General features: G+C 33.4%; 2 protein-coding genes across 2 annotated transcripts in view; one reads left to right on the top strand and one right to left on the bottom strand.

Annotated features, from left to right (window-relative positions):
• Positions 1-16,110, bottom strand: part of LOC114328491 (palmitoyltransferase ZDHHC6) — a 35,123-nt gene extending 19,013 nt beyond the window's left edge. Inside the window, exons 1-5 of the mRNA XM_028277350.2 lie at positions 15,803-16,110; positions 12,006-12,184; positions 11,766-11,850; positions 9,586-9,875; positions 2,994-3,209 (exon numbers count right to left, since the gene is read on the bottom strand). Of these exons, the coding sequence (XP_028133151.1) occupies positions 2,994-3,209; positions 9,586-9,875; positions 11,766-11,850; positions 12,006-12,184; positions 15,803-15,857 (825 nt within the window). The 5' untranslated portion in view covers positions 15,858-16,110. The remainder of the gene's footprint in view (positions 1-2,993; positions 3,210-9,585; positions 9,876-11,765; positions 11,851-12,005; positions 12,185-15,802) is intronic.
• A 244-nt stretch (positions 16,111-16,354) lies between these two features.
• LOC114328492 (ras-related protein Rab-27A) lies at positions 16,355-26,350 on the top strand. The gene is made up of 5 exons (XM_028277351.2): positions 16,355-16,621; positions 16,674-16,741; positions 18,588-18,702; positions 19,789-19,901; positions 24,722-26,350. The coding sequence occupies exons 1-5, from the start codon at positions 16,478-16,480 to the stop codon at positions 24,909-24,911; spliced, it is 630 nt and encodes a 209-aa protein (XP_028133152.1). The 5' UTR covers positions 16,355-16,477; the 3' UTR covers positions 24,912-26,350.
• The last annotated feature ends 1,074 nt before the right edge of the window (positions 26,351-27,424 follow it).

The raw sequence follows: 27,424 nt of genomic DNA, 5'->3' as shown, positions 1-27,424 counted from the left end.
ATACCGATCCGATAACTAATCTTGGCCTGAGGCTGACCTTTCTTTTTCTTATATCTTAAGTATAGCTGACATAAGAGCTTAAGTATTAGCTGACCCGACGAACCGCCTTACGATTAAATAATCAGTCAAAATTCAATAACTAAAAACTAACAATCAAAAAAATAGGTACTCGAAAAAATTCTGGATGAAAAAAGTTTAATGCAATCTGATAAGCAATGTTTTAGGTCTTTTTTGGTGCGCGTAAATATACAACAATGAAAGTTTTCATCATCATCATCATCTTGGTGCTACAGTCCTTAGAGGGCCTCAACCTTCTAAAGCTTTCTACGCCATTCTGTTCTGTCCCTTGCTTGCATTTTCCAGTTACCGACTCTGATCTTCTCGGCATCTTGTGTTACCTCGTCCATCCACCTCAACTTTGTTCTACCCCGTCTTCTCATTCCCACGGGTTGCGCTGTTAGAATCTTTTTTATCATGTTCGATTCAGGGGCCCGGGCTACATGTCCTGCCCACTGCAGGCGGTTTCGCTTAATTATAGTGATAATATCTTTTCCACCAAACGTATCCTTGTAGATATTCTGCAGTTCAAAGTTATATCTACGCCTCCATATTCCGTTCTCACAGATCGCTCAGAATATGTTGCGTAGCACCATTCTTTCAAAAATCGACAGAGCGGATTCATCTGTTTTAGTTCGAGTCCATGCCTCTGATCCATATGTGAGAACGGGGACTATCAATGTTCTATACAGCCTTATACGAGCTTTTTGAGACAGACATTTGTTAGCTAAGAACTTTGATAGACCATGATAACACTTGTTTGCAATTATTATTCGCCTTTTTATTTCCCCTGATGTGTTAATATTGGGGTTAACCGATGTCCCTAGATATATGAACTCTTTGACCGCTTCGAAGTTTTGGTCATTGATGATCAGATCTGCGTCAACATTTGCAGCACTTGTGTTTATGTTAGTCGCCATGAATTTGGTTTTATTTTGATTTATATGTAACCCCATTGGTTCTGCTGCTGCTACCAGCTCGGTTAGGATTTCCGCAGTTCTCGCTCTGGTTCTTGTTATAATGTCCACGTCGTCTGCATATGCTAGAATTTCGACTGATCTATTAAATATTGTTCCCCTGCTATATAAATTAGCGTCTCGTATGACTTTTTCTAAGGCTACATTAAAAAGCTGACACGCCAGCGCATCTCCCTGCCTTAACCCCCTATGTATTTCAAATGGGGTTGACGAGTCGGTTTGAATTTTTACTGCTGATAGCATCTTCGCCATTGTCACTTTTATCATACATATGAGTTTTTTGGAATTTTTAACTTATTCATAGCGTTGTAAACGCTTGGTCTTAAGACTGTCATATGCCGCTTTAAAATCTACAAAAATATGGTTGGTACATATCTAAGTTAAACGCTTGCGCTTTTTCGAGGATCTGTCGTAGTGTAAAGATCTGGTTAATGGTTGAAAGTTGATAAAACAATATAGGAATGGTTAAAATTTTTAAAAATTGTCACCCTTGTTGCAAAATAGCAATAATTTCGAAAAAAAAAACATAATAAAACAAGTATTCGCATTTTACATTTTTCAACCATTTATAATACACTTAGGATGTTCATATTGTATCCAAAAAAACTTTATGATATAATAAAATAATACTGTGAATTCCATTAAGATCGGGTCAACAAATTTTGCAAAATAAATTTTGCAATCCAGTTTTCGCAAAAAAATTCATTTTTTCAAAATGTTACAGGACTGAAAATAAAGCAGTCAGCAAGTTGAATTTTTTTTACATATAGAACAATACTGTACCTTTGACTGGCAATTTTCAAAATTAAAATCGGTTAACCACCACGGCGTCAGGAATTTTTTTAAATAAACATTAATTTTTGGTGCTACGCGCAGGACAGCGGATAGTTTGCTCTGATTGGGCATTCCAATGACCTTTGATAATGATTGATACATTTTAATTTTTAGTACATTTCCATATAAATAAATAAATTTGTTTATTGCAAAAGAAAAACACGTACACTGTCCTTTGAAATAACACTTTTTTAGCAATTGTTTAGCTTTTTTTCTTTGTTCATATATTTTAATTTAGAGAATAAAAGTTTATTATTTTTAAACATATGCAATTGTTTAAACAATATTTCACAAACAATAATCAAATTAGTTTGATTTTTGTAGAATTAAAATATTAAAATACAACAAAATATAGAGTAAGAAAATAATATATTAGATAAAGATTGGAAGAAATTTTGTCCTGCGCGTAGTACAAAAAATTAATGTTTATTTTAAAAAATCCTGACGCCGTGATAGTTAATAAATTTTAGTTCTGCAAATTGCAAATGAAAGGTACAGTTCTCTTCTATATGCAAAAAAACTTTCAACTTGCTATCTGCTTTATTTTCAGTCCTGCAACATTTTGACAAAATGAATTTTTTTAGCTAAACCTGGATTACAAAATTTATTTTGCAAAATGTGTTGAACCGATCTTAATGACCTTTACAGTATTGTTTTATTTTATCATACAGTTTTTCTGTGTAAAATATGAAGGTCCTAAGTGTAGCATAAATGGTTGAAAAACGTAAAATGCAATAAATACTTTTTTTTTGATGTTTTTTTTTTGGAATTATTGCTATTTTGCAACAAGGGTGACAATTTTTAAAATTTTTAACCAATCTTATATTATAGGAAATTTAATTACGCAACTTTTATGTCAGTGCAACTTTTCTCGGACATGAATACTTTTAAAGTTATAATCAAAAAACGAAGAAAAAATTCGAATTTTTTCTTAATTTTTTGACATTTTGATTATTTAAACAATGTTCCGGACCTTTTTGAGTGGAAGGATAACTCAATTATTATTAGTTAAGTTATTTTCAAGCAATTTGAGCAAAAAATTTGAGTCACCTCTCAACGTCCATCTCAAAACAGATGCGCCCTGGACTAATAGTAGATAATACACATAAACTCAAAAATACTTACAGTAAGTGAAAACTCGTGGCATCCTTCGGCAACAGGCCAAGACATAACACCATCACCAACAGGCTGACAACTCAGGTTTATTACTTGACCTATGTTCCTCCAGATGCCTATATCGTATGGAAATCGAAATTGCTCTTGCGTTCCTTTCCTACGACCAACGGCTTTTTCCATAATCCAGTCTTCTATACCCGTTCTATTTTTCATAACAGCTCTAATCTATATAAAATAAAATGTATTAAAACGAGTAACTAAATACAGTGGTGTGGTTAAAGGGGGCTGGGTACAGTGGTGGTGACACCCCCCAATATCATAAAGATGAGCCGACATTTGGTTTTTTAATTATTTTTTAACAAAAGTATTACAAACAAGTATATGCCGTTTTGATATTAACTACATACCATCTGGTCATAAATGGCCCATGAGCAATTTTGATATAATCTATAACTAATGTTCCCTCTAATTAAGAGCTTACCCTATAGCTTTTCTATTCTAAACTAATGAGATGATGCACTACTCTACACATACAGACACGCACAAAGCACTATGATCTGATTTTTTATTATTCAAACTGGTTCAAACGGTTTTGTCCTCTTCAGTATTCTAATAAGGCCAGTAGTATCAAGATTGCCTTAATATTCTCCTGCCTAAGTATAGTTGTTGCTTACAATTTCCTGTGATGTTGTTCTTCTTCATGATTGAGCCACAGCTTCTATTCCAAGATACTTACAGAGGACAAGTATTCACATATAAAGAAGCGTCAGTGGACCTTTTGATCTTTATCTCGGACAGTACTTCTTCTTCTTTATGTGCCTTGTCCGTTGCGGACATTGGCTATCATCATAGCAATTTTAATTATGTTTGCGGCGTTTCTGAATAACTCTATCGATGTTAGTCCAAACCATTGGCGTAAGTTTTGAAGCCATGAGTGTCTTCTTCTTCCGGGTCCTCGTTTACTTTCTATTTTACCCTATATTATCAGTTGGAGTATATGATATTTATGTCTCGTAATATGACCGAGGTATTCAAGTTTCCGTTTCTTAATTGTGAAAGAGATCTCTTTTTAAAAATAAAACAAAAATTCCATTTTTATTCAGTTGCAATGCGAAGGCAAAACAATCTTATTTTTCACTTAGAATATCGCCATCTGGCTTGCAAATTTTAGAAGCCTTGGAGGTGTTACCAAGAAAATGGACCAATAAGTTTTGAATTTAAAAATATTTTAGTAATATTTTAATATTTTTAAATATTATTAATATTGCTATTAGGATTGAAAACTACTTCATCTATCAGATTTCTTTTTGTTTTCCCATTCGGCACAGTACCTCTACGTTGGTGGTGTGAGTCGTCCAGGATATTTTGAGGATACGTCGATACACCCACAGTTCGAATGCCTCCAACTTTCACATTAATGTTTCCGTCAGTGTTCATGCCTCTGCGCCATACAGCAAGACTGGAAATACATAGCACTTTAGCAGCCGTATTTTTAGTGGGGGAGATAAGTCGAAATGGGTGAATATATTTCTCATGTTGTTAAATGTTGCTCTAGCCTTTTCAATTTTACATCGTATTTCGGTTGTTTGATCCCATCTCGAGTTGACGACTGTTCCAAGGTATATACAGGGTGTTTCATTAATAAATGTCCAACATAGTAACTGGAGAAACCTTAGCACAAAATACCAATATTTAACCTAAAACATTTAAATAAAATGTGGTTCCCTACTGAGTTACAGGGTGTTTTATCTAAAAATTTAAAAACTATTTTTGCCCAGCATTTTAATACTATCATCATCATCACATTGTTTGATTTGCTTGTCTAGAAAATGCTTAGAAGAAATGCGTTCAATGTGCTTCCCCGTTTAGGATTTTGTCCTCTTCAGGGTTTGTAGTGAATGTGTAGTGTTGGCAGCAAAAGCAAACAGTCCGAAAAACACACTGGGGCAAGCGCCGTGTCCTGGAGTTCTTGGATCCTGGGTTATGCCGGACGGTGGTGTCCAGAAGGCTAAGAAGTCAACAGAGAAGAAAGTTTGATGGATTGTTGTTGATTCCATAGACATTTACGTGTACTGTCCGTGCTTTGCTCTCGACCAGTCTCCCTAGAAACCATTGTACAACGACAGGCGAACCTGCGTCCCTCGTCGGCGGTCAGGAAGTGGCTTTGAGAGCAGCGTGGACAGTGTGCGTTCGAGTGGAGAAAATAGTTGCGGCTATTTTCTTGGGACGAACAGGTATAATTGTGCAATGAAGTTGGGAAACCGCAAAAAACCAACTTCTCCCTGTTCGGGGTAGGGAAGAGGAAATGTTAGAGGTGGGTACGGTAGGCTAACGGGGTAGTCTCAAGGATGTTTTCGTACTCCACCGGGAGTTCGTCAATGCATGTTTGCATTAGAGCGGACGGTAGATGAATCTTTTTGCGTTTGGGCTTTCGGTGGAGTACGTGGCCGGAAGATGAACAGAAACATTTGAGAGATTCTTGTGTGTCGGAAGGGGGGCCGTTGATTACTTTGATTGTGAAGTTCCTGTTCAGAGAGTTTATTCTCTCGGTGATTTTGGGGGTGTTCGAGATGTTATGGATTTCGTTTGAGGGATATCGCCAGTGCTCATAGTTGCATCTACGCAAGATTCTTCGTTCTGTCCTCAACAACCACTCTTGTTTTTGTCTTGAACAAAGAGAGTAGATACATGATTTGTACTCCATGACGGGTCGAATAAAGGTCTTGTAAGTGTGAATGAGAGTCTTCTTGTGTGTCTTGCCAATTTTTCCCGAGAGAGCGTTGAGAAGTCTGGCCCTGTTCCTTACCCTATCTAAAGTTGCCTTTAGATCTGCGTTCCAGTTGAGAGTCCTGGTGAACAGTACTCCCAAGTAGTTCGCAGTCGGGCTAACAACAAGCCTTTCTCCCAACAGTCTCAGTGGATATTGGTCGTCTTCATTGGCTATGATTCTATTTGACACAGAAGGGGCGCGAAACACAATTGTTGTTGTTTTGTTCGCGTTCAGCGTGACTCTCCACTTACAAGACCATTCGCCGACGCCGTCCAACAGAGCCTGGGCTCTTCTGAAGAGGAGTCTTGGGTTGTATCGAGAGGTTGTTGAGAGCAGAGTCGTGTCGTCTGCATAGAGAAACAGCCGAGTACCTGGGATATTTTGGTTAGTGATGTCGCTGTTGTAGATGATGTACAACAGCGGTGCTAGGACTGAACCCTGGGGAACTCCAGCTTGTGGAGTGAAGGGATTTTAATACTATTCGACGTATCCTTTTCATACTTGGCAGGAAGTACAGGTACTGTGCAAACTACTAAATTATGTTAATCAAACGTTTCTGGCTATTACCAGACGCGAACGACGGGGGAAAGTGAATGGTTGACCCTTTCACAATTCTACGCCACTGCCGGAATTGCTATTTTAGTTCAATTTTGGGATTCTCCAATACTTTCTATGAAAATAATATACTCTTCATTCGTAACGATAAAGTCATTAGTTTTCGAGATTTTTGAAGTTAAAAATGAAACGATACGATTATTTTGATCAATGTATTGTGTCGCTTCATTTTTAATTTCAAATATCTCGAAAAATAATAATTTTATCGTTACGAATGAACAGTATATTATTTACATAAAAAGTATAGGAAAATCAAAAATTACACTAAAATAGCAATTTCGTCAGTGGCGTAGAATTTGGGAAGGGTCAACCTGCCACTATCCCCTGTCGTACGCCTCTAGTAGTAGCTAAAAACGTTTATTTATCTTAATTTATTAGGGTGTACAGTACCTACACTTTCTGTCAAGTATGATAAGGATACGCAAAATAGTTTTAAAGTACTGGGTACAAATAACTTTTAAATTTTAATATATGAATCATATCATAACTACTGTTCCGTTTCATATTTAACTTCAAATATCTCGAAAGCTAATGATTGTTTCGTTACCAATAAAGAGTATATTATTTACGTAGAAAGTATTGGAGAATCTAAAAATGGCACTAAAAAAGCAATTCCTCCAGTGGCGTAAACTTTGAGAAGGATCAACCATTCACTATCCCCTGTCGTACGCCTCTGGTAGTAGCTAGAAAGGTTTGTTTATCATAATTTAGTAGGGTGTATAGTAATCGCACTTTTTACCAAGTATGGAAAGGATACGTCGAATAGTTTTAAAATGCTGATCAAAAATAGTTTTTAAATTTTTAGATAAAAAACCCTGTAACTCAGTAAGGAACCACATTTTATTTAAGTGTTTTAGGTTAAATCATCATATTTTGTGCTAAGGTTTCGCCAGTTACGATATGGACAATTATTAATGAAACACCCTGTATACGAGTCAAAGTGTTCAATTAATTGGTTTTTTATTTTCAATTGTCTGGCAGGTTTTTGAGTTTTGCTGACCAACATCCATTTTGTTTTATTTATGTTGATGTTAAGTCCTCTTTCTTCACTCGCTCTTTGTACCCTGTCCATAAGATACTGAAGTTCGTCGATACTACTGGCAAGTACAACTGTATCGTCCGCATATCGGATGTTATTTGTCAATTCTCCATCGATTTTTATGCCTTCGTTTACTTCATCCAATGCTTTTTAAAAAATTTGTCCGGAATGAATATTAAAAAGGACAGGGGAGAGAACACATCCCTGTCGCACACCTTTTCTGATATCTATGCTCTCTGTGGACGCATTGTTGACTTTTACCCTGGCTGTCTGATTCCAGTAGAGACTTCTCACAATTCGGATGTCCTTATCATCAATTCCTATGTTTTGTAGAATTTCAATTAGTTGGTCATGTCTCACATTGTCAAAGGCTTTCGAGTAATCTACAAAGCACATGTAGACATCCTTGTTCATATCTCTACACCTCTGTACTAATACTTGCAGACAAAATACTGCCTCCCTTGTGCCCAAAGCGTTTCTAAAACCAAATTGTGACTCGTTGATTTCCGCTTCACACTTGTTGTAGATTCTGTTATATATCCCATTCCACGAATATACGACCCTCTTGGATTATCGCGAAAACGAATATTTTACTGTGCAAAAAAAAATGAAGAACGAAAGTAAATTGCAAATTATATTGTTGTTTATTGAAGTAATTATCAGAGAAAAATACTTTCGTACTTCTTATGTTGCACACTAAAATATTCGTTGTCGCGATAATCCAAAACAGTCGTATATTCGTGGAATACACCATATATGATTTTGGTGAAGACTTTGGTGATATGATTAATTAGGCTTATCAGTCTATGTTGGTCACACAATTTAGTGTTTGGTTTTTTAGGAATGGGCACGAAGGTTGATTGTAACCAATTTTCCGGAATTCTGCCGCTGTCGTATATATTATTAAAAAGAGTGGTTAGGGCTTCTAGGAATGAATTGTCCGTTTCGCATAAGAGTTTTAGCACTTCAGCATGGATATTGTCAGGTCCTGGAGATTGATTATTTTTGAGGAAGCATATTGCTTTTTCTACCTCTGAATTGAGAATGGAAGGACTGTTTTCGGTGATTTCAATTGCGTAATTATTAGCGTGGTCTGAAGCAAAAAGGTTTTCAACATATTTATTGCTTTCATGTTTCTAGAATCCTTGTTGGTTCTGAGATCAAAATTCCGTTGGTGTCAAGTATGTCCGTTGCTGAGCTGTTGTATTTTCTTTTATTAGTTTATCTTCTTGTGTATGTTTTGGTAATCGTATTTCTTTTCATATTGTTCAATTTCTTTGCATTTTTCCGACAGCCTCTTTAGCTTCTCTGATTTTTGTTTTTATTTTTTTTTGTGTATTTCTCGATACTTCGGTTCGTTTTTGTACTTCCGTCGCTCTTCCATCATGTCAAGGATATTCTCAGTCATCCATTCCTTTTTCTTCACTTTTTCTTGTTTCAATAGCTGCGCACATGTCTGTATAGCCTGCTCAATTTCATCCCATTTTTTACTTACTTCAGATATATTCTCATTTATCCTGTTTAATTCTTTGTGTAGGGATTCTTGCACTTTTTCTCTAATATTAGGATTAGAGAGTTTCTTAATGTCTATTCTCTCAATGAAAAAGCTTTTTTCTTGACACGCTTCAGTTTTACTTCGAGCTTGCATACAGCTGGATTATGGTCTGTTGACACATCGGCTCCTGGATATGTTTTTGCAGATTTGCTTGCGTTTCTATATCTTATTGGTATAGATATTAAATCTATTTGATTTCTTAAGATGTTCTCCGAAGTATCTGCTGGTGATTTCCACGTATAGATTTTGCAGACAGGAAGCTTAAATAGGGTGTTACTAAGTATCATTTGTGTTCTTGACAGTACTACTGAATCCAATTATACTTTGTATTTAACTCAGTTTTTCCCATTTTTGACAAAATCACATTTGTTAGATTCTGTATCTTAATATTACTGCACCTGTTAAAAGATGATATGAGGCCCTTAGAACACAGGGGGTATAAGTGACAATTTTAGAAAATCAGATTGTAAATCCAAAAATGGACCCCAAACACTTATAAAACATGGTGGCTTCAAACTTTCTACATAAACTAACAATAAAATGATCAAAAATGAAATGTCATTGAAAATGACATGCAATGTCATTACAACAACATCAATACTTTCAAGTTATGGCAGCTTACCTGAAAAAATAAAAGCATTCCTACTGCTACCACCACCCCAATGGACAAGCCAAGTGCAAGAACACATAATATCATCCCATACACACCAAAATTTACTGACGTATCTCCTTGATAATAGTACCTTACTCTATGTATGGATTTATACAAACAACATCCTAATATCACTGAGGCTTGCAGGCATCCAGCAGTTGCAAAGGTTAAGAAGAAGATAAAATGTGCGTGGTTACCCCAGCCCACGCAATTATTGATCCACGGGCAGTGATGATCCATTTTTAAAACACAACGACCACCTGTGAAAAAGAAAATTAAAGTTATCAATGAATATAGGCTTTCATGGACAGTGTGTTGTAATGATAAATTGTTTTGTGGGTTTATAGGCGAATATTTTCAATTATTTTTTTCTACCCTTTCTTCTGCCACTGTGGACGATATTGGGGTATTAAAAAACTGAAATAATTAACCGACAATGGCATATAAAACGGGAAAAACAAAGTATAATTACAAAATAAAAGTTACACTTATGAATTAAATAAATTTTCTTTCAAGTAGGTATTTCTAATGATATAGGGTGTCGCCTGGTACATGGAGTTAAGCTGTTCTTAGCCTCCAATCACATGCTTGATGATTACAACTTAGCTAAGAGATCCTCATTAGATATATTGGGAAAATGTTTCAGAGCAAGATTCTTAATGGGAGATATATAGAATGAAAAGTCTAAGAAAGTACACCAGACATCCTTTTAACTTACTGATTAATTCAGATAGACACTAAGAATAAGAGGTATACTGTAATACATAAAAATCACACAGAAACAATGAGAAAAAACTGAGATAAACTACTAATATTATTTTGTTAATACAAGAAATTTCAATGAAATGTCATTGCTATTTCATTCAGCTGATTAAAATTTCAAAATATAATCATCATCATCATTCTGCCTTTACAACTCTGTGCGTGTGGGTGTTAGTCTTGTCAAGAATTCCTCTCCAGTTGTCCCTACCCATCGCCTTCCTCTGCCAAGAGCATATATTCCCATATTTCATAATATAATATTGATTTACTAAAATATATGAAAGCAGAAAAAACTATAAACTGTATAGACTAGGGGTGGCCAACTTATCGGACTTGAGATCTACTGTCTGTCTTTTTAATTCTTTGTGATCTACCGACTAGGAATTTTCGTAATATTTAGGACGGGAATAGGCAGGCTACCGATAATTTTTTCCTTGCCCGCGATCGACGGATTGGCCACCCCTAGTATAGACATATAGTCCAATTCAAACAATTAGACCTGCACATCATAAGATTTAATTATATCATAACATAATGATACAAACTTGACAGCAAACAAATTCAACACAGTTTTCCTCATAATATATTAGTTTTTTCACTACTTTCAAATTTAGCAGGAAAGAACTGTTGCCAAATAAAAAACATATACCTATTTGAAAATGTTTATACATTTTTATATACCTATTTATTTACCACAGCAGCTACCAGCTTTACTGTTTCTCTTTGTCTTTAAGAGTGTGAAACAAAGATATCGGTAGTATAAATGGCAAACTCATGTTGTGTATGTTGTCCTATATAAAAGGTTATGTAAGCTTTTTGTTAGATGTGAAGTTGGTTAAAATATAAACTGTCCTATGAAACTGGTTGGAAACCAGGTTTCCAACCTTTTTTAGCTCGAGGCACACTAACTTACAAAATGGGTTAAGCCAGGGCACACTTGGGTAAATAATCTCTATAATGATGTGAGTATAATCAAATTTCACGGCACAGGACTTCAGGTCACTCCCGTGTGCCGCGGCACACTGGATGGGAACCTCTGGTCTACAAACTAAATTCTGTTACTTTAGTTTCTCTATTTGATGTTGATTCAAATTGTTGGATTTTATTAAAAACAATATCTGTATTTTGTTTTCCCAGATTAAAATTTGAAAACAATATTTTGACATTATATTTAACCTCCAATATTATGACAGACTAGACAGACGTCAGTTACCATTTCCAATCTCAAAAAATGTAATAATAACGTTATATAAACTCGTCACTAACTCTGGCCAATGAAATGCTCACTGTAATAGACATGGCATGTAAAAATAGTCTGATTATTCCCTATATATCTTTTCAAATTTTTTTACTTATTTACTTTTCCTTTAGACACATATTTTACTTACACTTTCGACAATGGTGTGATCTAGGAGCTTTATATCCCTGACATTCTAAACAAAACTGTAAATTTTTACAGTGCTCTTCTTTCTCCTGAAAATAAATTATAAAAATAATTTTTATTGGATTGATATTGGCAAAATTAAAATTAAAAACCTAAAAAATGTATATGGTTGTGCAATTAAATATATTAATATTTTTAAATGTGTCTAAAAAGTATGCTAATAAGAACCATCTAATAAACTTACAGGTCTCCAATTAAGTATCAAATAGCCTGGACCATGATACATAGAAGATAGAAAATTATACAAAGTGAGACCAGAGAAACCCACAAAAACTAAAAAATTAAGTTTTCCACCTATAGTACTTCTTGGCCACCACATATTGGAACAGTGTATAGTCATGGCTGTGACAACCTTGATGATTCCTAAAAAGGTATGTTTATCAATAAAGGACCACACAACACTCACTATGGAAAACCGTTCCTAGTCAAATTTAACAAAAGTTCAGTCAATGATAGTTCTCAGTGTGCAGATTAAAAAAGGCAATGGAACGTATGTCTGATAAATTACTTTTCTGAAGCCATAACCTTCTGAAGTTATTGGATTCAGATGCTCAGTGTACGTCAAGGGCACTAATTCACAGTCAAGTGAACACAAATATCCATTATTGAAAGAATAGAGACTAATTTTCTTTATAATATTTGCCCACCAAATATGGAAATGTGTTCAAAAGTAGATGCATCATCAGAAAACTGCTGAAAAGTTCTCGGAAAACTGAAGAAGACTGATAGAAAATCTGCTGCTAGACCTACAAAAATTTAACACTAGAAAGTTGGGCTTAGCTTACCTACCTAGAAAGCCGGAAGGGATCAATTTGGCCCCACATTCTTTAATCAATTAAAACTCAGTATAAAGAAATTAAATCTACTCTAGATGATAGAATCTGATTTTATTTTTTACTTTCATTGTTTAACACATTCGCTGCCTATCAAAAACATTTGAAACACCATACAGTTTGCAGTTTTTGATATTTGCCACACATCGCCTTGTTACAGCCGCGGCAATGATTGGAAGTATGATTTCATTTACAAAATATTTTCAACTGATATTTTTGTCGTTTTTGGATAGTAACAGTGATAGTTCGTAAGGCAAGGTACGGGGCCCATAATTCTTCACAGAGCCGAAGAATAAACTTACAAAGACTGAGTCTACTTCCAGTTATTTTTTTATAAATAATCCATGCATTTATTGCTTCCAAGTCAAGAGTATTATAAAACATGTACATAGGCCATCGTCTTGAAGTTACTTTTGTAGTATAAAGATGCATCATTTGGTCCTCTACACTCTACACCCACAATTGTATCTTTGTGTTCACCAACAATTTTATCTTTATTACGTAGATGATCAGTACCAGTATAAGGGTAACAATTTACAATAAACATACATAAATATAATTTTACCCATCCGACAGGAATTTGAAAGAAAGGTTCATCGAATTTCCCAGAAAAAGATAATAACTTACACAGGACCAATTTTGCCCCTTTAGACTTCTATGGTAGATTTGTTAAAAAAACCATTTAATAAATTTAGTAAACAATATTTTTTTGTGTTAAGGGGGAAGTCTACTGTGACAAGGGAAAAAACAGGCCGATTTTCCGGATTTTTTTTATAACAAAATATGACTCGTACATTACATTAAATTAAACCGCCATCTTTATTATATCGACCCATGCAACGAAGACTATAGTAACTCAAAAAACGCTACTTCTTTTTAAGCTTTATTTGGTAGAATAGTATGGTAAATCAGGTATGAATTTTAAGGCAACCAGTAAAGCATTTGCATGTATATAGTAAGTTTACTGACCCACACTCCTGCAGGCGAAAACCATAGTAAGTTGAGTTACTGTAGTCTTCGTTGCAAGAAACAGTGGAAGGTATTGCCCGTTTTAGTGAAACTGTTTGACTTTCTATAGTTTTCTCTAGTAAGACTCATAAGTTTAGTTATTCCGATTAACTATAGAAATGTGTTTTATTATAATTTTTTAAATAGTACTGGTTTGCTTCAATAAATCTGTTAGTAGTAAGTCTAGTTTAGAATAAGTATTTTTTCGTTAACTGTTTCGACGAAAACTATAGTAAGTCTACAGAATTTAGCAAAAAACCTATTTTTTGTTGTTTGATCTGTGAAATCCCTTAAAACCCTTAATATATATATAATATAACACAAATTTAAATTTGTAAGACGTATTTCTTCCAAAGATAACGTCATTTACTGTTACTAAGTGTAGAGTAAGTATGTTTTTTTCCTTAATTGCTTCGACGAAAACTATAGTAAGTCTACAAAATTTAGCAAAAATAATGTGTTTTTTGTTATGTTTTAACTGTGAAAACCTTTAAAACCCTTTACCTATAATATACCAGAAATTTCAGGTTGTAAGTCGTTTTTCTTCCAAAGATAATCGTCATTTCTTAGAGCGATCTCTTTGCGAAAAATTTTTAAACGCGATTATCTCAGTTCAACCAAAATTGAGTTACAATAGTCTTCGTTGCATGGGTCGATATCTTCAAATATTTGTAAAAAAAATTTCAAGTCAAAATATTCAAAATGGCTGTCGTGGCACTACTTCAAGCGCAAGTCCGTTTTTTTTTAGGTGCCCAAACGGTGTATATGAAATCTCACATCTGGGTGATCTGAGACAAAAAAACAAAAATATAGAAAAAAATTCTTGAAATTTTTTTCTATTTTTGTGCCCAAATTTGATGTTAGTATTGTTTATAACAATTAAACAAAAAACGATATCAAAAAAATCATAGGCGTAACCAGGATGATCCTAAGGGGGGGGTTACATCTACCTGAAAGGGGGGGGTTACAACTACTGGAAATATCTGAGGGATATGATGTTAAGCGTATAGAGCTGAAAGTACATCCTAATGGGGGGGGTTACAACCCCCAAAACCCCCCCCTGGTTACGCCTATGAAAAAAATCCTCCGTCAGACGAGAGTCAATACTATGTCGTAGATGATAACCATATTTTGTTTTTTGTTTCAGATCATCCAGACATGAGATTTCATTTCATGTACACCGTTTGAGCACCTAAAAAAATGGACCTGCGCTTGAAGGTGAGCCACGACGGCCATTTTGAATATTTCGACTTGAATTTTTTTTTACAAATACTTGAATATATAATAAAGATGACGGTTTAATCTAATTTAATGTATGAGTCACATTTTGTTAGAAAAAAAATCTGGAAAACCGGCCTGTTTATTCCCTTGTCACAGTAGACTTCCCCCTTAAATAAGTCTTTGTATCAAAATATTAAAAGTCATAAAATATTAAACTATTATTGCCTCAAATAAAAAAACTACAATAACTTCAAATCGCAACAGGGGCCAAATCGGCCCCTCCGACTTTCTAGTGTTAAGCATTGTTTTTGGAAATCAAATGGAGCTGTTTGCCTTGCTGATATCAGGTTTACATTCTGCATCGTGAAAACTTATAAGATGTCCTGTGCAGCTCTAGCAATACTTGTCATTATGGTTGTTCCTTAGTTTTCTGAAGATAAGGCAGAACTACAGCTATGCTCGTATTGGATAAGTGCACAGCATTCGTGAAAACATGACAATTCATATGTCGCTCTAGTAGCATATTTTCTATGGCTTTCCTTCAGTTTTATGAGGAATTTTCTGAAGACTGAAATATGATGCATCTATTTTTGACCACATATTCATATTCAGTGGGCAAATATGCGTGCAGAAAATGGGTTTTGTTTTTTCAATAATAGATATTTTTGTTCATTTGACTGAATTAGTGCACTTGACGTAAACTGAGCATCTGCATCCAATACCATCACAAGACTGTAGTTTCAGGATGATTTTCAGACTTAGGTCCCATTGATTGTATAATCTATGCGCTGAGAACTATCATTTACCGAATTTTCCTTAAATCTGACTAGGACCAGTTTTCCCCAATGAGTGTTTGGGATGCTTTATGAATTAATAATAATTTAAGTTAAACAAAATTACTGTGAATAAAATACAATACCTAAAGCAGTTAACGGTCCCCAATGGACTATTTTTCCAAATTCTCCTACAAACATTTTTAAACCAAAATTATAATTCTCTTTGGAATGTTAAGTGTGTGCAGCCGGTTTTAAAAACATATATTATTGAGATAAAAATCCATTCGTTATTAATTTTCTTTAAATAAATCTGCTTGAAAACTTATAAAATTAATTATTTCTACATAAAAACAAACGATTAATAAATAATGTCCGTAAAACGGACACAAAAATATTTATATTCATTAGTTTTTTGACATTTAATTCAACTTAACAAAATATTGAAAGTTTATTGACATCGTTTAAATGTCAATGTCAAAACAGTCATTAAACTATTCAACCACCATTATATTTGTACTTGTACTTTAGTATTGAATTGAATAAAATTAATATTTATATATTTAATTAACAAGATGATTTGCAATTTTTACAGAAATAATAAATTTAACAACGAGCTTAAATAATAAAATATATAAAAATTTTCCAATTGACATCAGTGCTGTATAAATTATAGGTTACGTCCACCTATTCTACCAAAATAGAAGATCTTGATTTTTTATTTAACCTATATAAATTTGACATGTATTTGTTTGGTAAATCTATTTTTTTAAGAATTTATCAGTAGCTTTATCAGAAATCAAAATATTACTTTCCCCAGGATGGAATACGACTACCTAATAAAATTTCTCGCGTTGGGAGATTCAGGGGTTGGAAAAACTAGTTTTTTGTACCAATATACAGACGGAGTGTTCCATTCCAGATTCATATCAACAGTTGGAATTGATTTTAGAGAAAAGAGAATGGTAAGATAATGTGTAACGTACGTCACATGAAGTACAACAAGTAGTTTTTCAGATATATCAGTCGAAAGGCAGGAATCATAGAATTCATCTGCAACTTTGGGATACAGCTGGACAAGAAAGGTAAGAAAAGCAGCTTGAATAATTGTAGGTCAGATAGATAAATAGGTAAACTGTGTTTTTAGTTGTAGAATGTGAAATATGCAACAGGTAAATCTACCAGTTGACCTGTAGTAAACAAATCACTCTTAAATAAATTATTTCATCAAAAATCAGATATGACATGTAGAGCAATCGAATTTGTTATATTTTTGGGAATAACTACTTCCTGTAAAAGGGATGTATGACTGTACGACTATGTATAAAGGGAGATGATGCCTGAATATTTCAACATTTTATTTATTTTAACACATATATAGAGTTTTATATATGGAAAGCATTTATGTCATAAACACGTTGCATTATTTTTATAGGTTTTAGTAAGTCTTGTGATGCTGCAGACATTATGGTGATATTTACATTGTTATCAGATCTTCCTTTGTTATCAAAACCTAATGAACTTTCTGATTTCAAATGGAACACCCTGTATATTTTTTTGTGTTTTGTAGTGATACTGTTTATTTTTCATATAATGTTCCCTACACCTAAATGGAACACCCTGTATATTTTTTTATGTTTTGTAGTGAAACTGATTATTTTTCATAATGTTCCCTATACCTAAATGCCATAATTTTGGAGTGATTTCTACATTTGAAGGGTCACTAAGAAAAACGATTAATGTAAATTTTGGCCAAAATTACGATATATGCTCCGTATTGTAGAGGTTGTCAGTTTCGAACTATAAATAGCCACGGCCAGAAAAGATTAAGATTTGTCAGAAAATAAGGGAAATAGATATAAGCTACCACCTCAAACAATTCGACTTTAAACCTTAAAATCATGATTTTACAGAAACTACTAAAAATGACTGATCGTTTTTCACAGTGACCCTTCATTTCTTTAAACATTTTTTTAAACAATATAAAAATCAATTCTTTTGGCTCGTTTGATATTACGTATTTTAGTTTTTCTTTTGGTCATTTGGAACACAAAAGATCTCCTGTAATTTTACTCTTGTTGATTGGTTTCGAGATAAAAAAATGTTGATTTTCAAGACTCAGTAACACAAGTAAAAAATATTATTATTGAAATAACGAAATGCCTAAATTCAAGTTCAAACTGTGTTCTATCAGTCCTGATAAGAATTTTTGATATGTTTTATTCTAAAACATTGTTTTTAATTGTTAATGAAGTGCTTATGAGAGAACGGACGATCAGCTTCTATTCACAACTAAAAAACAATGTTAAAATAAAATAAGCCAAGTTAGGTACTTATCAGGAACTGATAGTGAAGGTTTGATTATAAATTTCAGGCACTTCGTAAATTCAGAAATACTTTATTTAACTTGTGTTTTTGAGCCTTGAAAATCATTTTTCGTTTTATTCAGTTTTAAATTGTTTATAACTTTATCATTTGTTTAAAACGATCAACTTTAGGGAAAAATATCAAAAGTCCTTTTTTGTTCAAAATGACCAAAAAAATCTAAAATAATGTCTGCTCGGGCCAAAAGTTGATTTTTATATTTTGTTTTAATTTTTTTTTTAAATAAATGTACCAATTACTCAAAAATTACAATATTTAGGTATAGGGAATATTACATAAAAAACAATCAGTACTTCTGAAGGACTTCAAAATGCAAAAAATATACAGGTTGTTCCATTTATAATAAAAAAATCTCATCCGATTTCCAGAAAAGCGGGAGATCTGACAACAATGTAAATTAGTAATTGAAGGACATTAAAAGACCCTTACCCTAAAAAATCTATAAAAATTGTGCAAGTTGTTTCTGAGATAATTGAGGAATCCATACACAAAACCCGCTCTGTATACAAAATGAAAGAAAAAAAATTAATTTAATTATTTTGTTAGATTTCGCAGCCTCACAACGGCATTTTATAGGGATGCCATGGGATTTTTGCTCCTATTCGATCTCACGAATGAACAATCATTTCTCGAGATACGAAACTGGATAGAACAACTAAGGGTAGGAGGTCATTTAAACATTTTCTCCTTAGTTTTTTATTTTGCTAGCTTTGCCACACTCCGAAATGAAGAAACACTGCATATTTCGCTTTTTATGTTGCACTTTTATTTTCATATATTTTATGCGCATTTAAAATTTTTATTTAGAACCCTGTTTAGATGGTTTTATATATATTTTTTATCTTCAATATATTTCTTGTCTTTTAATACATTTTGAGTCTTTTGTCTCGACTTTTAAGCCTATTTGTGTTTTTAGTGTATACATTGATCTAAAACAATAACGTAGGAACTTTCATAACAGTATTTTTGGATAATTCCGCGAAACCTTGTTAACTAAGATGTCACAGGACCATTTTTCACTTAACAAATAGCTCTTATTTTCCTAATTTTACAGATGACCTTGTTTAATATCACTATTGTCTCATTTACAGAGCGACACAAAAAGGGATCGAAATGGTAAATTTTTAATTTATTGAGGTCAAAATGCTCATACCACGTTGGACATTCTGTTGCCGAAGAAGACATACCATTTGATTATAGATCTACTCATCTTTTCTGTCGCTCTAGTTAATGTGGGATTTGTCACATTGGTTTTCTTTTGGTACTTCTCAATCTATGACAGTTCATGTTCCTTTTGTTTATTTACATAGTAAATTATTACCGGAAATTGATAGAATGCATTTAGGTGATTTGGATGCTTATGAAGTAGACCGCTTCATTGTCACAAGACTTCAGGTGTTATTTCTCTATGCCCAACTCTAATCTAGTTAGTTAACTGTAGTCTTGTAATTGTGACAATAATACTCTAGACAGACACTGACATTGGACACAAAGATCTCTTTTTGCCGGAACCAATAAATCCTCAAAAGAATCTCATACAGTATATGCTACTTTACCTGATAGTTTATTTTGACACTTGACTTTAATTTGATGATTTTTTATCCATGCCTTTTTGGTTTTCTTTATATCTGATGCTATAATTCGCATATGTTTGTAAATATTTGTAGTTCAGATCAGTAACTAATAATTTGCTCTGCTGGTTGCAATAAACTAATACACATATGGTAAATTTTTCGAATGTTTTTAGTTACATGCCTATTGCGAGGTACCAGATGTAGTTCTGTGTGGAAATAAAGCAGATCTAGAAGAAAGAAGAGTTATTACCGAATGGAGAGCTAGGGAATTTGCTGAATCATATAAGTATGTATATTTAATTGTAAATTTAAATATTAATCAAATCATTAATATTTATAGTCTAAGATCCAGCTGTTTACTGTTCAATTTTTCACATGCAAAAAATAATATATTTTTCAATGTATTATTCGATAATTTTTGCCCCTTAATTATTTTAAATGACTAGCTGACCCGGCAGACTTCGTACTGCCTCAATAGATAAGAACAAACTTTTGTAAACAATAAACTTAAAATAAACAAAAGGAATTCGTAATTAATAAACAAAAAATGCTCGATGTGAATGAGTTTTTATTATTATTTTTAATGAATTACACATAATGTTTGAAGTAATAAAGTTTAGTTAGAAAAAGTTTGCAATGCAACAGTTGCAATCTTAAATTTGTTTTTCTTATAATGAATATAACAGCTTTATTTTATTTACATTCAAAAAAACCCTGTATTTATAATTGGGTTCGGGGTTGTCCAACTATATAGGTGTTGAAAAATAAAATAAAATTAAAATTAAATATCATTAAATAAAATTAAACAAAATTTCATAAAATTGAATAAAAGTCAATAAAAATAAATAAAACTGAATAAACTTAAATAAAAATACTAAATAAATTTAAAAAAATAATAAAATTTAAAAAAAATAAATAGAATCTAATAAAAATAATTAAAATTTAATAAAATGAAATAAAATTAATTAAAATTAAATAAAATTTTATAATTTGCTGCTTGTTCTTTTCGTTTGCTCAGAACTTTTCTTCTGCTTGCCGTTCGTCAGAAAAGTTCGGTAGAGATATTTTTTGAAAGTTTCGAAAAATTAAGAAATTCATATTTTGCCCAAATTAAGTCCAAAATTTAAACAGTTGCACTTTTCTTCGATGAAATTTGTTGCTCGTTCTTCTTCTGTCTTAATATTTCTAAGGCTTAAGATATTGTATTTTGGACACCGATTGAGCTAGAAAAAAAATTTAGTAAGGTTCTGTTCGGAATTCAGCAAGGAGTACACCGAATTAATTTCGTATTTTTCACGTCACTATTGTGAGAGTTATGACGTCACACGCAACCCCCTTATGACTTAGAGGTATAAAATATCGACATAAACCTACTCCCAGTCCGGTCGAACATAGCTGCCAAATTTCATAAAAATCGGTCAAGTCGTTTCGGAGGAGTATGGCAACAAACACTGTAAAAAGAGCATTTTATACATATAGCGGTAAAAATTTTGGTGGCTACTAAAATGACAATATAAAACCGTATAAACCTTCCCTGAACTTCCACGAATAATTCAACATCAAAATTAGCCAAATCGGTCCACACATTCTCGAGTTTTAGCGAGACTAACGCACAGCAATAGATTTTTATATATAAGATGCAAAATTTTAGATGGCTATTAAAAAATAACGGTCGAAGATAGAAAAGTGAAAATTTAGGGTTGTATATACCTTTGCCTTCCACATCATATAAAATTAAGAAAAAACAGTTTGACCAAAAAAATAAAAAATATTTTAGGGGGGCAGCCCCCGTTACGACGTACGGATATGAAAAATACATAACCTATTCTCGGTCCGGTCAAATACACGTGGAAAATTTCATAAAAATCTATTCAGTCGTTCTCGAGTTATGTGTTGGTAACTGTCACGACTTTCTTTTGTTTATATAGATGTAAAATATTTAAATGGCCATTAAAAAATAACGGTTAGTGCTGGAAAAGTGAAAATTTAGGGTTGTATGTATCTTTACGTTCCACATCATATGAAATTTAAAAAAAAGAGTTTCTCTGAAAAAATAGAAATAAATATAAGGGTGGCAAGCCCCCTTAAGACCCACGGGTATGAAATATAGATAACAACCTACTACCGGTCCGGTCAAGTACACTTGCAAACTTTCATAAAAATCGGTCAAGTCGTTTCGGAGGAGTATGGCAACAAACACTGTAAAAAGAGCATTTTATACATATAGCTGTAAAAATTTTGATGGCTACTAAAATGACAATATAAAACCGTATAAACCTTCCCTGAACTTCCACAAATAATTCAACATCAAAATTAGCCAAATCGGTCCACACATTCTCGAGTTTTAGCGAGACTAACGCACAGCAATAGATTTTTTTATATAAGAAGATGCAAAATTTTAGATGGCTATTAAAAAATAACGGTCGAAGATAGAAAAGTGAAAATTTAGGGTTGTATATACCTTTGCCTTCCACATCATATAAAATTAAGAAAAAACAGTTTGACCAAAAAAATAAAAAAATATTTTAGGGGGGCAGCCCCCGTTACGACGTACGGATATGAAAAATACATAACAACCTATTCTCGGTCCGGTCAAATACACGTGGAAAATTTCATAAAAATCTATTCAGTCGTTCTCGAGTTATGTGTTGGTAACTGTCACGACTTTCTTTTGTTTATATAGATGTAAAATATTTAAATGGCCATTAAAAAATAACGGTTAGTGCTGGAAAAGTGAAAATTTAGGGTTGTATGTATCTTTACGTTCCACATCATATGAAATTAAAAAAAAAGAGTTTCTCTGAAAAAATAGAAATAAATATAAGGGTGGCAAGCCCCCTTAAGACCCACGGGTATGAAATATAGATAACAACCTACTACCGGTCCGGTCAAGTACACTTGCAAACTTTCATAAAAATCGGCCAAGTCGTTTCGGAGGAGTATGGCAACAAACACTGTAAAAAGAGCATTTTATACATATAGCTGTAAAAATTTTGGTGGCTACTAAAATGACAGTATAAAACCGTATAAACCTTCCCTGAACTTCCACGAATAATTCAACATCAAAATTAGCCAAATCGGTCCACACATTCTCGAGTTTTAGCGAGACTAACGCACAGCAATAGATTTTTATATATAAGATTATTTTTTTAAGCCAACCCTAAATAATATTTATAATAATTCCTACTCTCCATCCTGTTCCCCACTCCATTAGATATATAATAGACATTTTTGAATTGCAACAGAATATTCTCCCTCTTCACTGTTAACCCCCAAAGGCAACAGACGTGCAAATATAGCCTTCGCTCCTGCTTTGTGTCGAAATAGACAGACGAAATTCTCTGGTTTCTCCTCTTGAAGGCAACAAATGTGCGAATAAATCTCTCTGGGATACCGCTTCCCTTATAGTACCACGTGCTAAAATACCGCAAATCTGATTCCACCGCTCGTAATAAACAAACTTTCTCTCCTTGTGAATGAGTGTAAAACTCAACTACATAGTTATGTATACACGTGTACCTGTGAAAGACAGGCAGACAAAACATCCCAAGTTACCCGCGGTCAACATTCCGGTTTTACCCGCGATCAACTAAAGCGAATTGAGTCATGATGTGCGATAACCAAAACCTACTTATTTGAAGGTTATAAGTGAAATAACAGTGATATTGGCGAACTTCTTTACCAACTTAGACATTGTCTGTATAACATAATTACCTCTCTCAATTTCTTTGAATCACACTCTATACAGTCCACATAAATCTGAAATTTCGCATATGTACTGGGTGTCCCAATAAGAATGGCTCTCGGCCATATCTCAGGAACCGTTTATAGTACAGCTTTGAGAAAAAATATTTATAACAAAAGTTGCCTCGGGAAATGCTTGGAAATTATTTTCATAATTGTAGGTCTACCGCTAGAGGGCGTAATTGAATATCAAAAATTAAAAAATCAAAATTTTACAAAATTTACCTAATGAAAGGGCACTGGAAATCCAATTATCGTATTCTTCATAAAATTCTGCGTATATTTGATTTCACAAGTTTAAGTCTACCTTTGCAAATAAGAGGTGGGGGTGAGTGGGAACCTTCTTATGAAAAAAGTCCGGTTCTGCTAAATCGAATTTTGCATACTTGGTCTTGTTAAAACAGCTCTTTTGGTAAAAGAAGTTAAGGAAAAGTAGTGTGCTATGGAAAAAACAAAGAAACATTTTCCAGATGTAAACGTATATAATTAATTAAAACAACAATAAGACAAACAACACTATAAAATATAAAAAAGGAATAAAAGCAACTTCTTACTTAGTGACGACCTAAATGTTCAAATTGTTGCCCATCATTTTGGATGCAAACATTTACTCTTTCAAGAGTAGATTGAACAGCAGTCTCAATTTCTGCTTTCTCAATGCTTTGAATGGCGTTTCGTATTCTCTAGATTCTAGATCATGTTTTCTCGAGTAGTATGCCTGGCGGCAGAAACAAGGTCTTTAATCCGTCCCCATAAATAAAAGTCTAAACAGTTAACTCTGTTGCTATTAAATCTACTCTTGAAAGAGTAAATGCTTGCATCGAAAATTATGGGCAACAATTTGAACATTTAGGCAGTCAGTAAGACTAAGTAAGTATTTGCTTTTATTTTTTTGTAATATTTTATAGTGTTGTTTGTCTTATTGTTGTTTTAATTAATTATATACGTTTACATCTGGAAATGTTTCTTTGTTTTTTCCATAGCACACTACTTTTCCTTAACCTTGTTTACCGGTGACATTAACAGTTGTTTAAAATTTCCACATTTCTTAAGATATCTCGATATAGAAAAAAGGTATCCACATGCGGTTTTCGGTATTATGTTGCTAATTTGGTCTAATTTTGTAATACAGTATTAAAAATTCATACTTGTATTTAATATTCTCCAAAGAAAACTAGATTTCCGAAAATAATTAAATAATGCCTACTAGCTGGCATATTACTTATTAGGCTATTTCGCAAATAAGACTCTTATAAACGGTTCCTGAGATAAGGCCGAGAGCCATTCTTATTGGGACACCCGGTACATACATGCCTTAATTGTACATTTACAACACACAAATAAATATCTCTAACTTTTCAGATTGCCCTATTTGGAAACAAGTGCAGCGACCGGACAGAACGTAAACAGAGCCGTGGAAACCTTAGTAGAACGAGTGATGATCAGAATAGAAACAGCGGTAGATAGAGCTATGCTTCCAGGACGACGAGGACGACCAAAAGACCTAAACGAGTTAGATGGAGGATCACAATCACAGAATTGTTCTTGCTGACGTTAAGACATTTCCATATATATTTGCGTCACGATAAAGTAGAAGAGATATGTGGGCAATCTAAACTTGCGGTAGTATGTAAACGTTTCCTGTACATTGTCGACTCGGAGCTTGTAGGGTACAATTCTTAAGTTACTTAGTAATACATAATTTAAGAAGAATAGAATATGTAGAATCCATAAGTGCTCATTATAATCAAATTGATTGTTAATTATACAATATTGAAGCCAACCAACCAAGCCCTAGTTAAAATATTTCATATATTCCTAATAGCTACTTCTTCATGTATGAGATGTCCTTTCAGAGCGTTGGGTGCCATCACAGCAATCTTAATTTTGTTCACTACCCCCCTGAATAGTATGCTTGTGTCAGTACCCTACCAATCTTCAACCATGAAGTCTTGGACTGCGTTTGCTTGCTATTTTCCCTTCTATATTTTGTAGCAATCTGTATTTGGGACCTTTCATATCATGTCCGGGGCACTCCAGATATCTCTTCTTGATGCTTTCATAATCTCAGTAGTTTTGCTGAGACGTTCTAGTATTGTAGAGTTTCGAATCTTCTTCACCCAAAAAACTTAAAATTCTATAACACCACATTTCGAAAGCCCCAAGGCAATTTAGATCACTTTTATTCACAGTCCAAGACTCTACCTACACCATAAACCGAGTATCTGTTACATAGTACCTTGGACATCCTGCTAAAAGCGGCTTTGGACTGCTCAGTTCTGGATCTAATTTTACCGTGACTCTCTGCGTTACAATTTAACTGATATTCAAGGTAAACAATTTGATCAACTTGCAAAGTTTGGTACTATGTAGTAGCTACTGCAAATTTTAATATGTAATAGGAAAAACACGAGTTATAATTCCTGTTTAACATTCATGAGATGCTTTTATCAAAAGTTATTATATCGAAGTATTTCATTCCTATTAGTCCATGTGGTGAGACCGCTTCCGTCTGGAAAAATTTAAACCCCTTAGTCCCCTTTAAACAAATCTGAAGGGTGCCGGGCGGAATTTTTGGGCAGAAATTGTTTAAACAGTTTTTTTAAACAAATACAAAAGATCACGTTTTTTGCTCCGGAACATACATTTTTAAGTTTTGTCGGTCATTCTGAACAAGAAAGGTATCTTGTAAATTTTCTCAAAAATTGATAGTTTTCGAGTTACAGGCGATTTAAAATCTGAAAAATGCGAAAATACGCATTTTCGAGGCTTAAAAACTCATATTCATATTAGTATTTTTGAGGTTGCCAGATACTTAAATTGAAGACTAAATATTCAGCTTCCAGATTCTGAAGAGTGATCGCGTCTAACTTTAATTTATACCGTTGTTTTTTAATTGTTAAATATGCGTGTTTATCCGATTTTTTTGCCGGTGCGGCGCGCTCCGTTTCAAAAATCTCCTCCTTTCCTCTAAAAAATATTTTTTCTAGATTCTTTGGGACATTCTAAATAAAATAAGTTTCTTGACATTTTGCTCAAAAGTTAATAGTTTTAAAGTTATAAGCGATTTAAAATCCGAAAATGCGTTTTTTTGTCATTTTTCGGATTTTAAATCGCTTATAACTTAAAAACTATTAACTTTTGAGAAAAATGTCAAGAAACTTATTTTATTTAGAATATCCCAAAGAATCTAGGAAAAATATTTTTCGGAGGAAAATAGGAGATTTTTGAAATGGAGCGCGCCGCACCGGCATAAAATCGGATAAACACGCGTAATTAACAATTAAAAAACAACGGTATAAATTAAAGTTAGACGCGATCACTCTTCAGAATCTTGAAGCTGAATGTTCAGTCTTCAACCTAAGTATCTGGCAACCTCAAAATACTAATTTAAATATGAGTTTTTAAGCCTCGAAAATGCGTATTTTCGCATTTTTCAGATTTTAAATCGCCTATAACTCCAAAACTATCAATTTCTGAGAAAAATTATAAGATTCTTGTTTAGATTGGCCCAAAAAATCTAAAAATATATAAATAAAAATAATAAATAAATAAAATAAATAAATCAAAATATATGTTCCAGAGCAAAAAACATGATCTTTTGTATTTGTTTAAAAAAATTGTTTAAACAATTTCTGCCCAAAAATTCCGCCCGGCACCCTTCAGATTTGTTTAAAGGGGACATTTTTGAATAGGAATCCACAAAGAAACCGAATCAGAAATTTTTTTCAAACGGGAGCGGTCTCACCACATATTTGTACTCTTGTTCTGTGTTCTAAATCATTTTTGGGCCCATCTTACTTCCTTCATCTTTAACCACTTCATGCTCTTATGTATCAGCTGCTGGAAATCAAAAGTCGTGAATCAGGTGTGAAATGAAATGGTTTTCCTCTTCTTCTTCTTTTTGTACAGACATGACTCTGTCTGTTTGTGTCTGTGCTGAATATGTCCCGAAAAACAAATGGTAAGTATCAAATGAGTTGTTTTTAAGAAGAATCGAATCATAACCCTATTCATCCTTCTGGTTGTTTTACATTGGACCCTAAGGAGAATCTGAGGATCTTT

The sequence above is a fragment of the Diabrotica virgifera genome, chromosome 9 (genome assembly GCF_917563875.1).
Source record: "Diabrotica virgifera virgifera chromosome 9, PGI_DIABVI_V3a".
NCBI classification, from domain to species: domain Eukaryota; kingdom Metazoa; phylum Arthropoda; class Insecta; order Coleoptera; family Chrysomelidae; genus Diabrotica; species Diabrotica virgifera.
Note: the sequence above shows the minus strand (reverse complement) of the source record. Positions and strands in the feature narration are given on the sequence as shown.

What these genes read in the sequence shown, in the direction of transcription:
- LOC114328492 (XM_028277351.2), top strand. Translation starts at nt 16,478, where the DNA reads ATGGAATACGACTACCTAATAAAATTTCTCGCGTTGGGAGATTCAGGG. An exon ending in ACTGGATAGAACAACTAAGG is followed by an intron (nt 18,703 to 19,788) that starts GTAGGAGGTCAT and finishes GAATGTTTTTAG; the next exon opens with TTACATGCCTATTGCGAGGT. An exon ending in GAATTTGCTGAATCATATAA is followed by an intron (nt 19,902 to 24,721) that starts GTATGTATATTT and finishes CTAACTTTTCAG; the next exon opens with ATTGCCCTATTTGGAAACAA.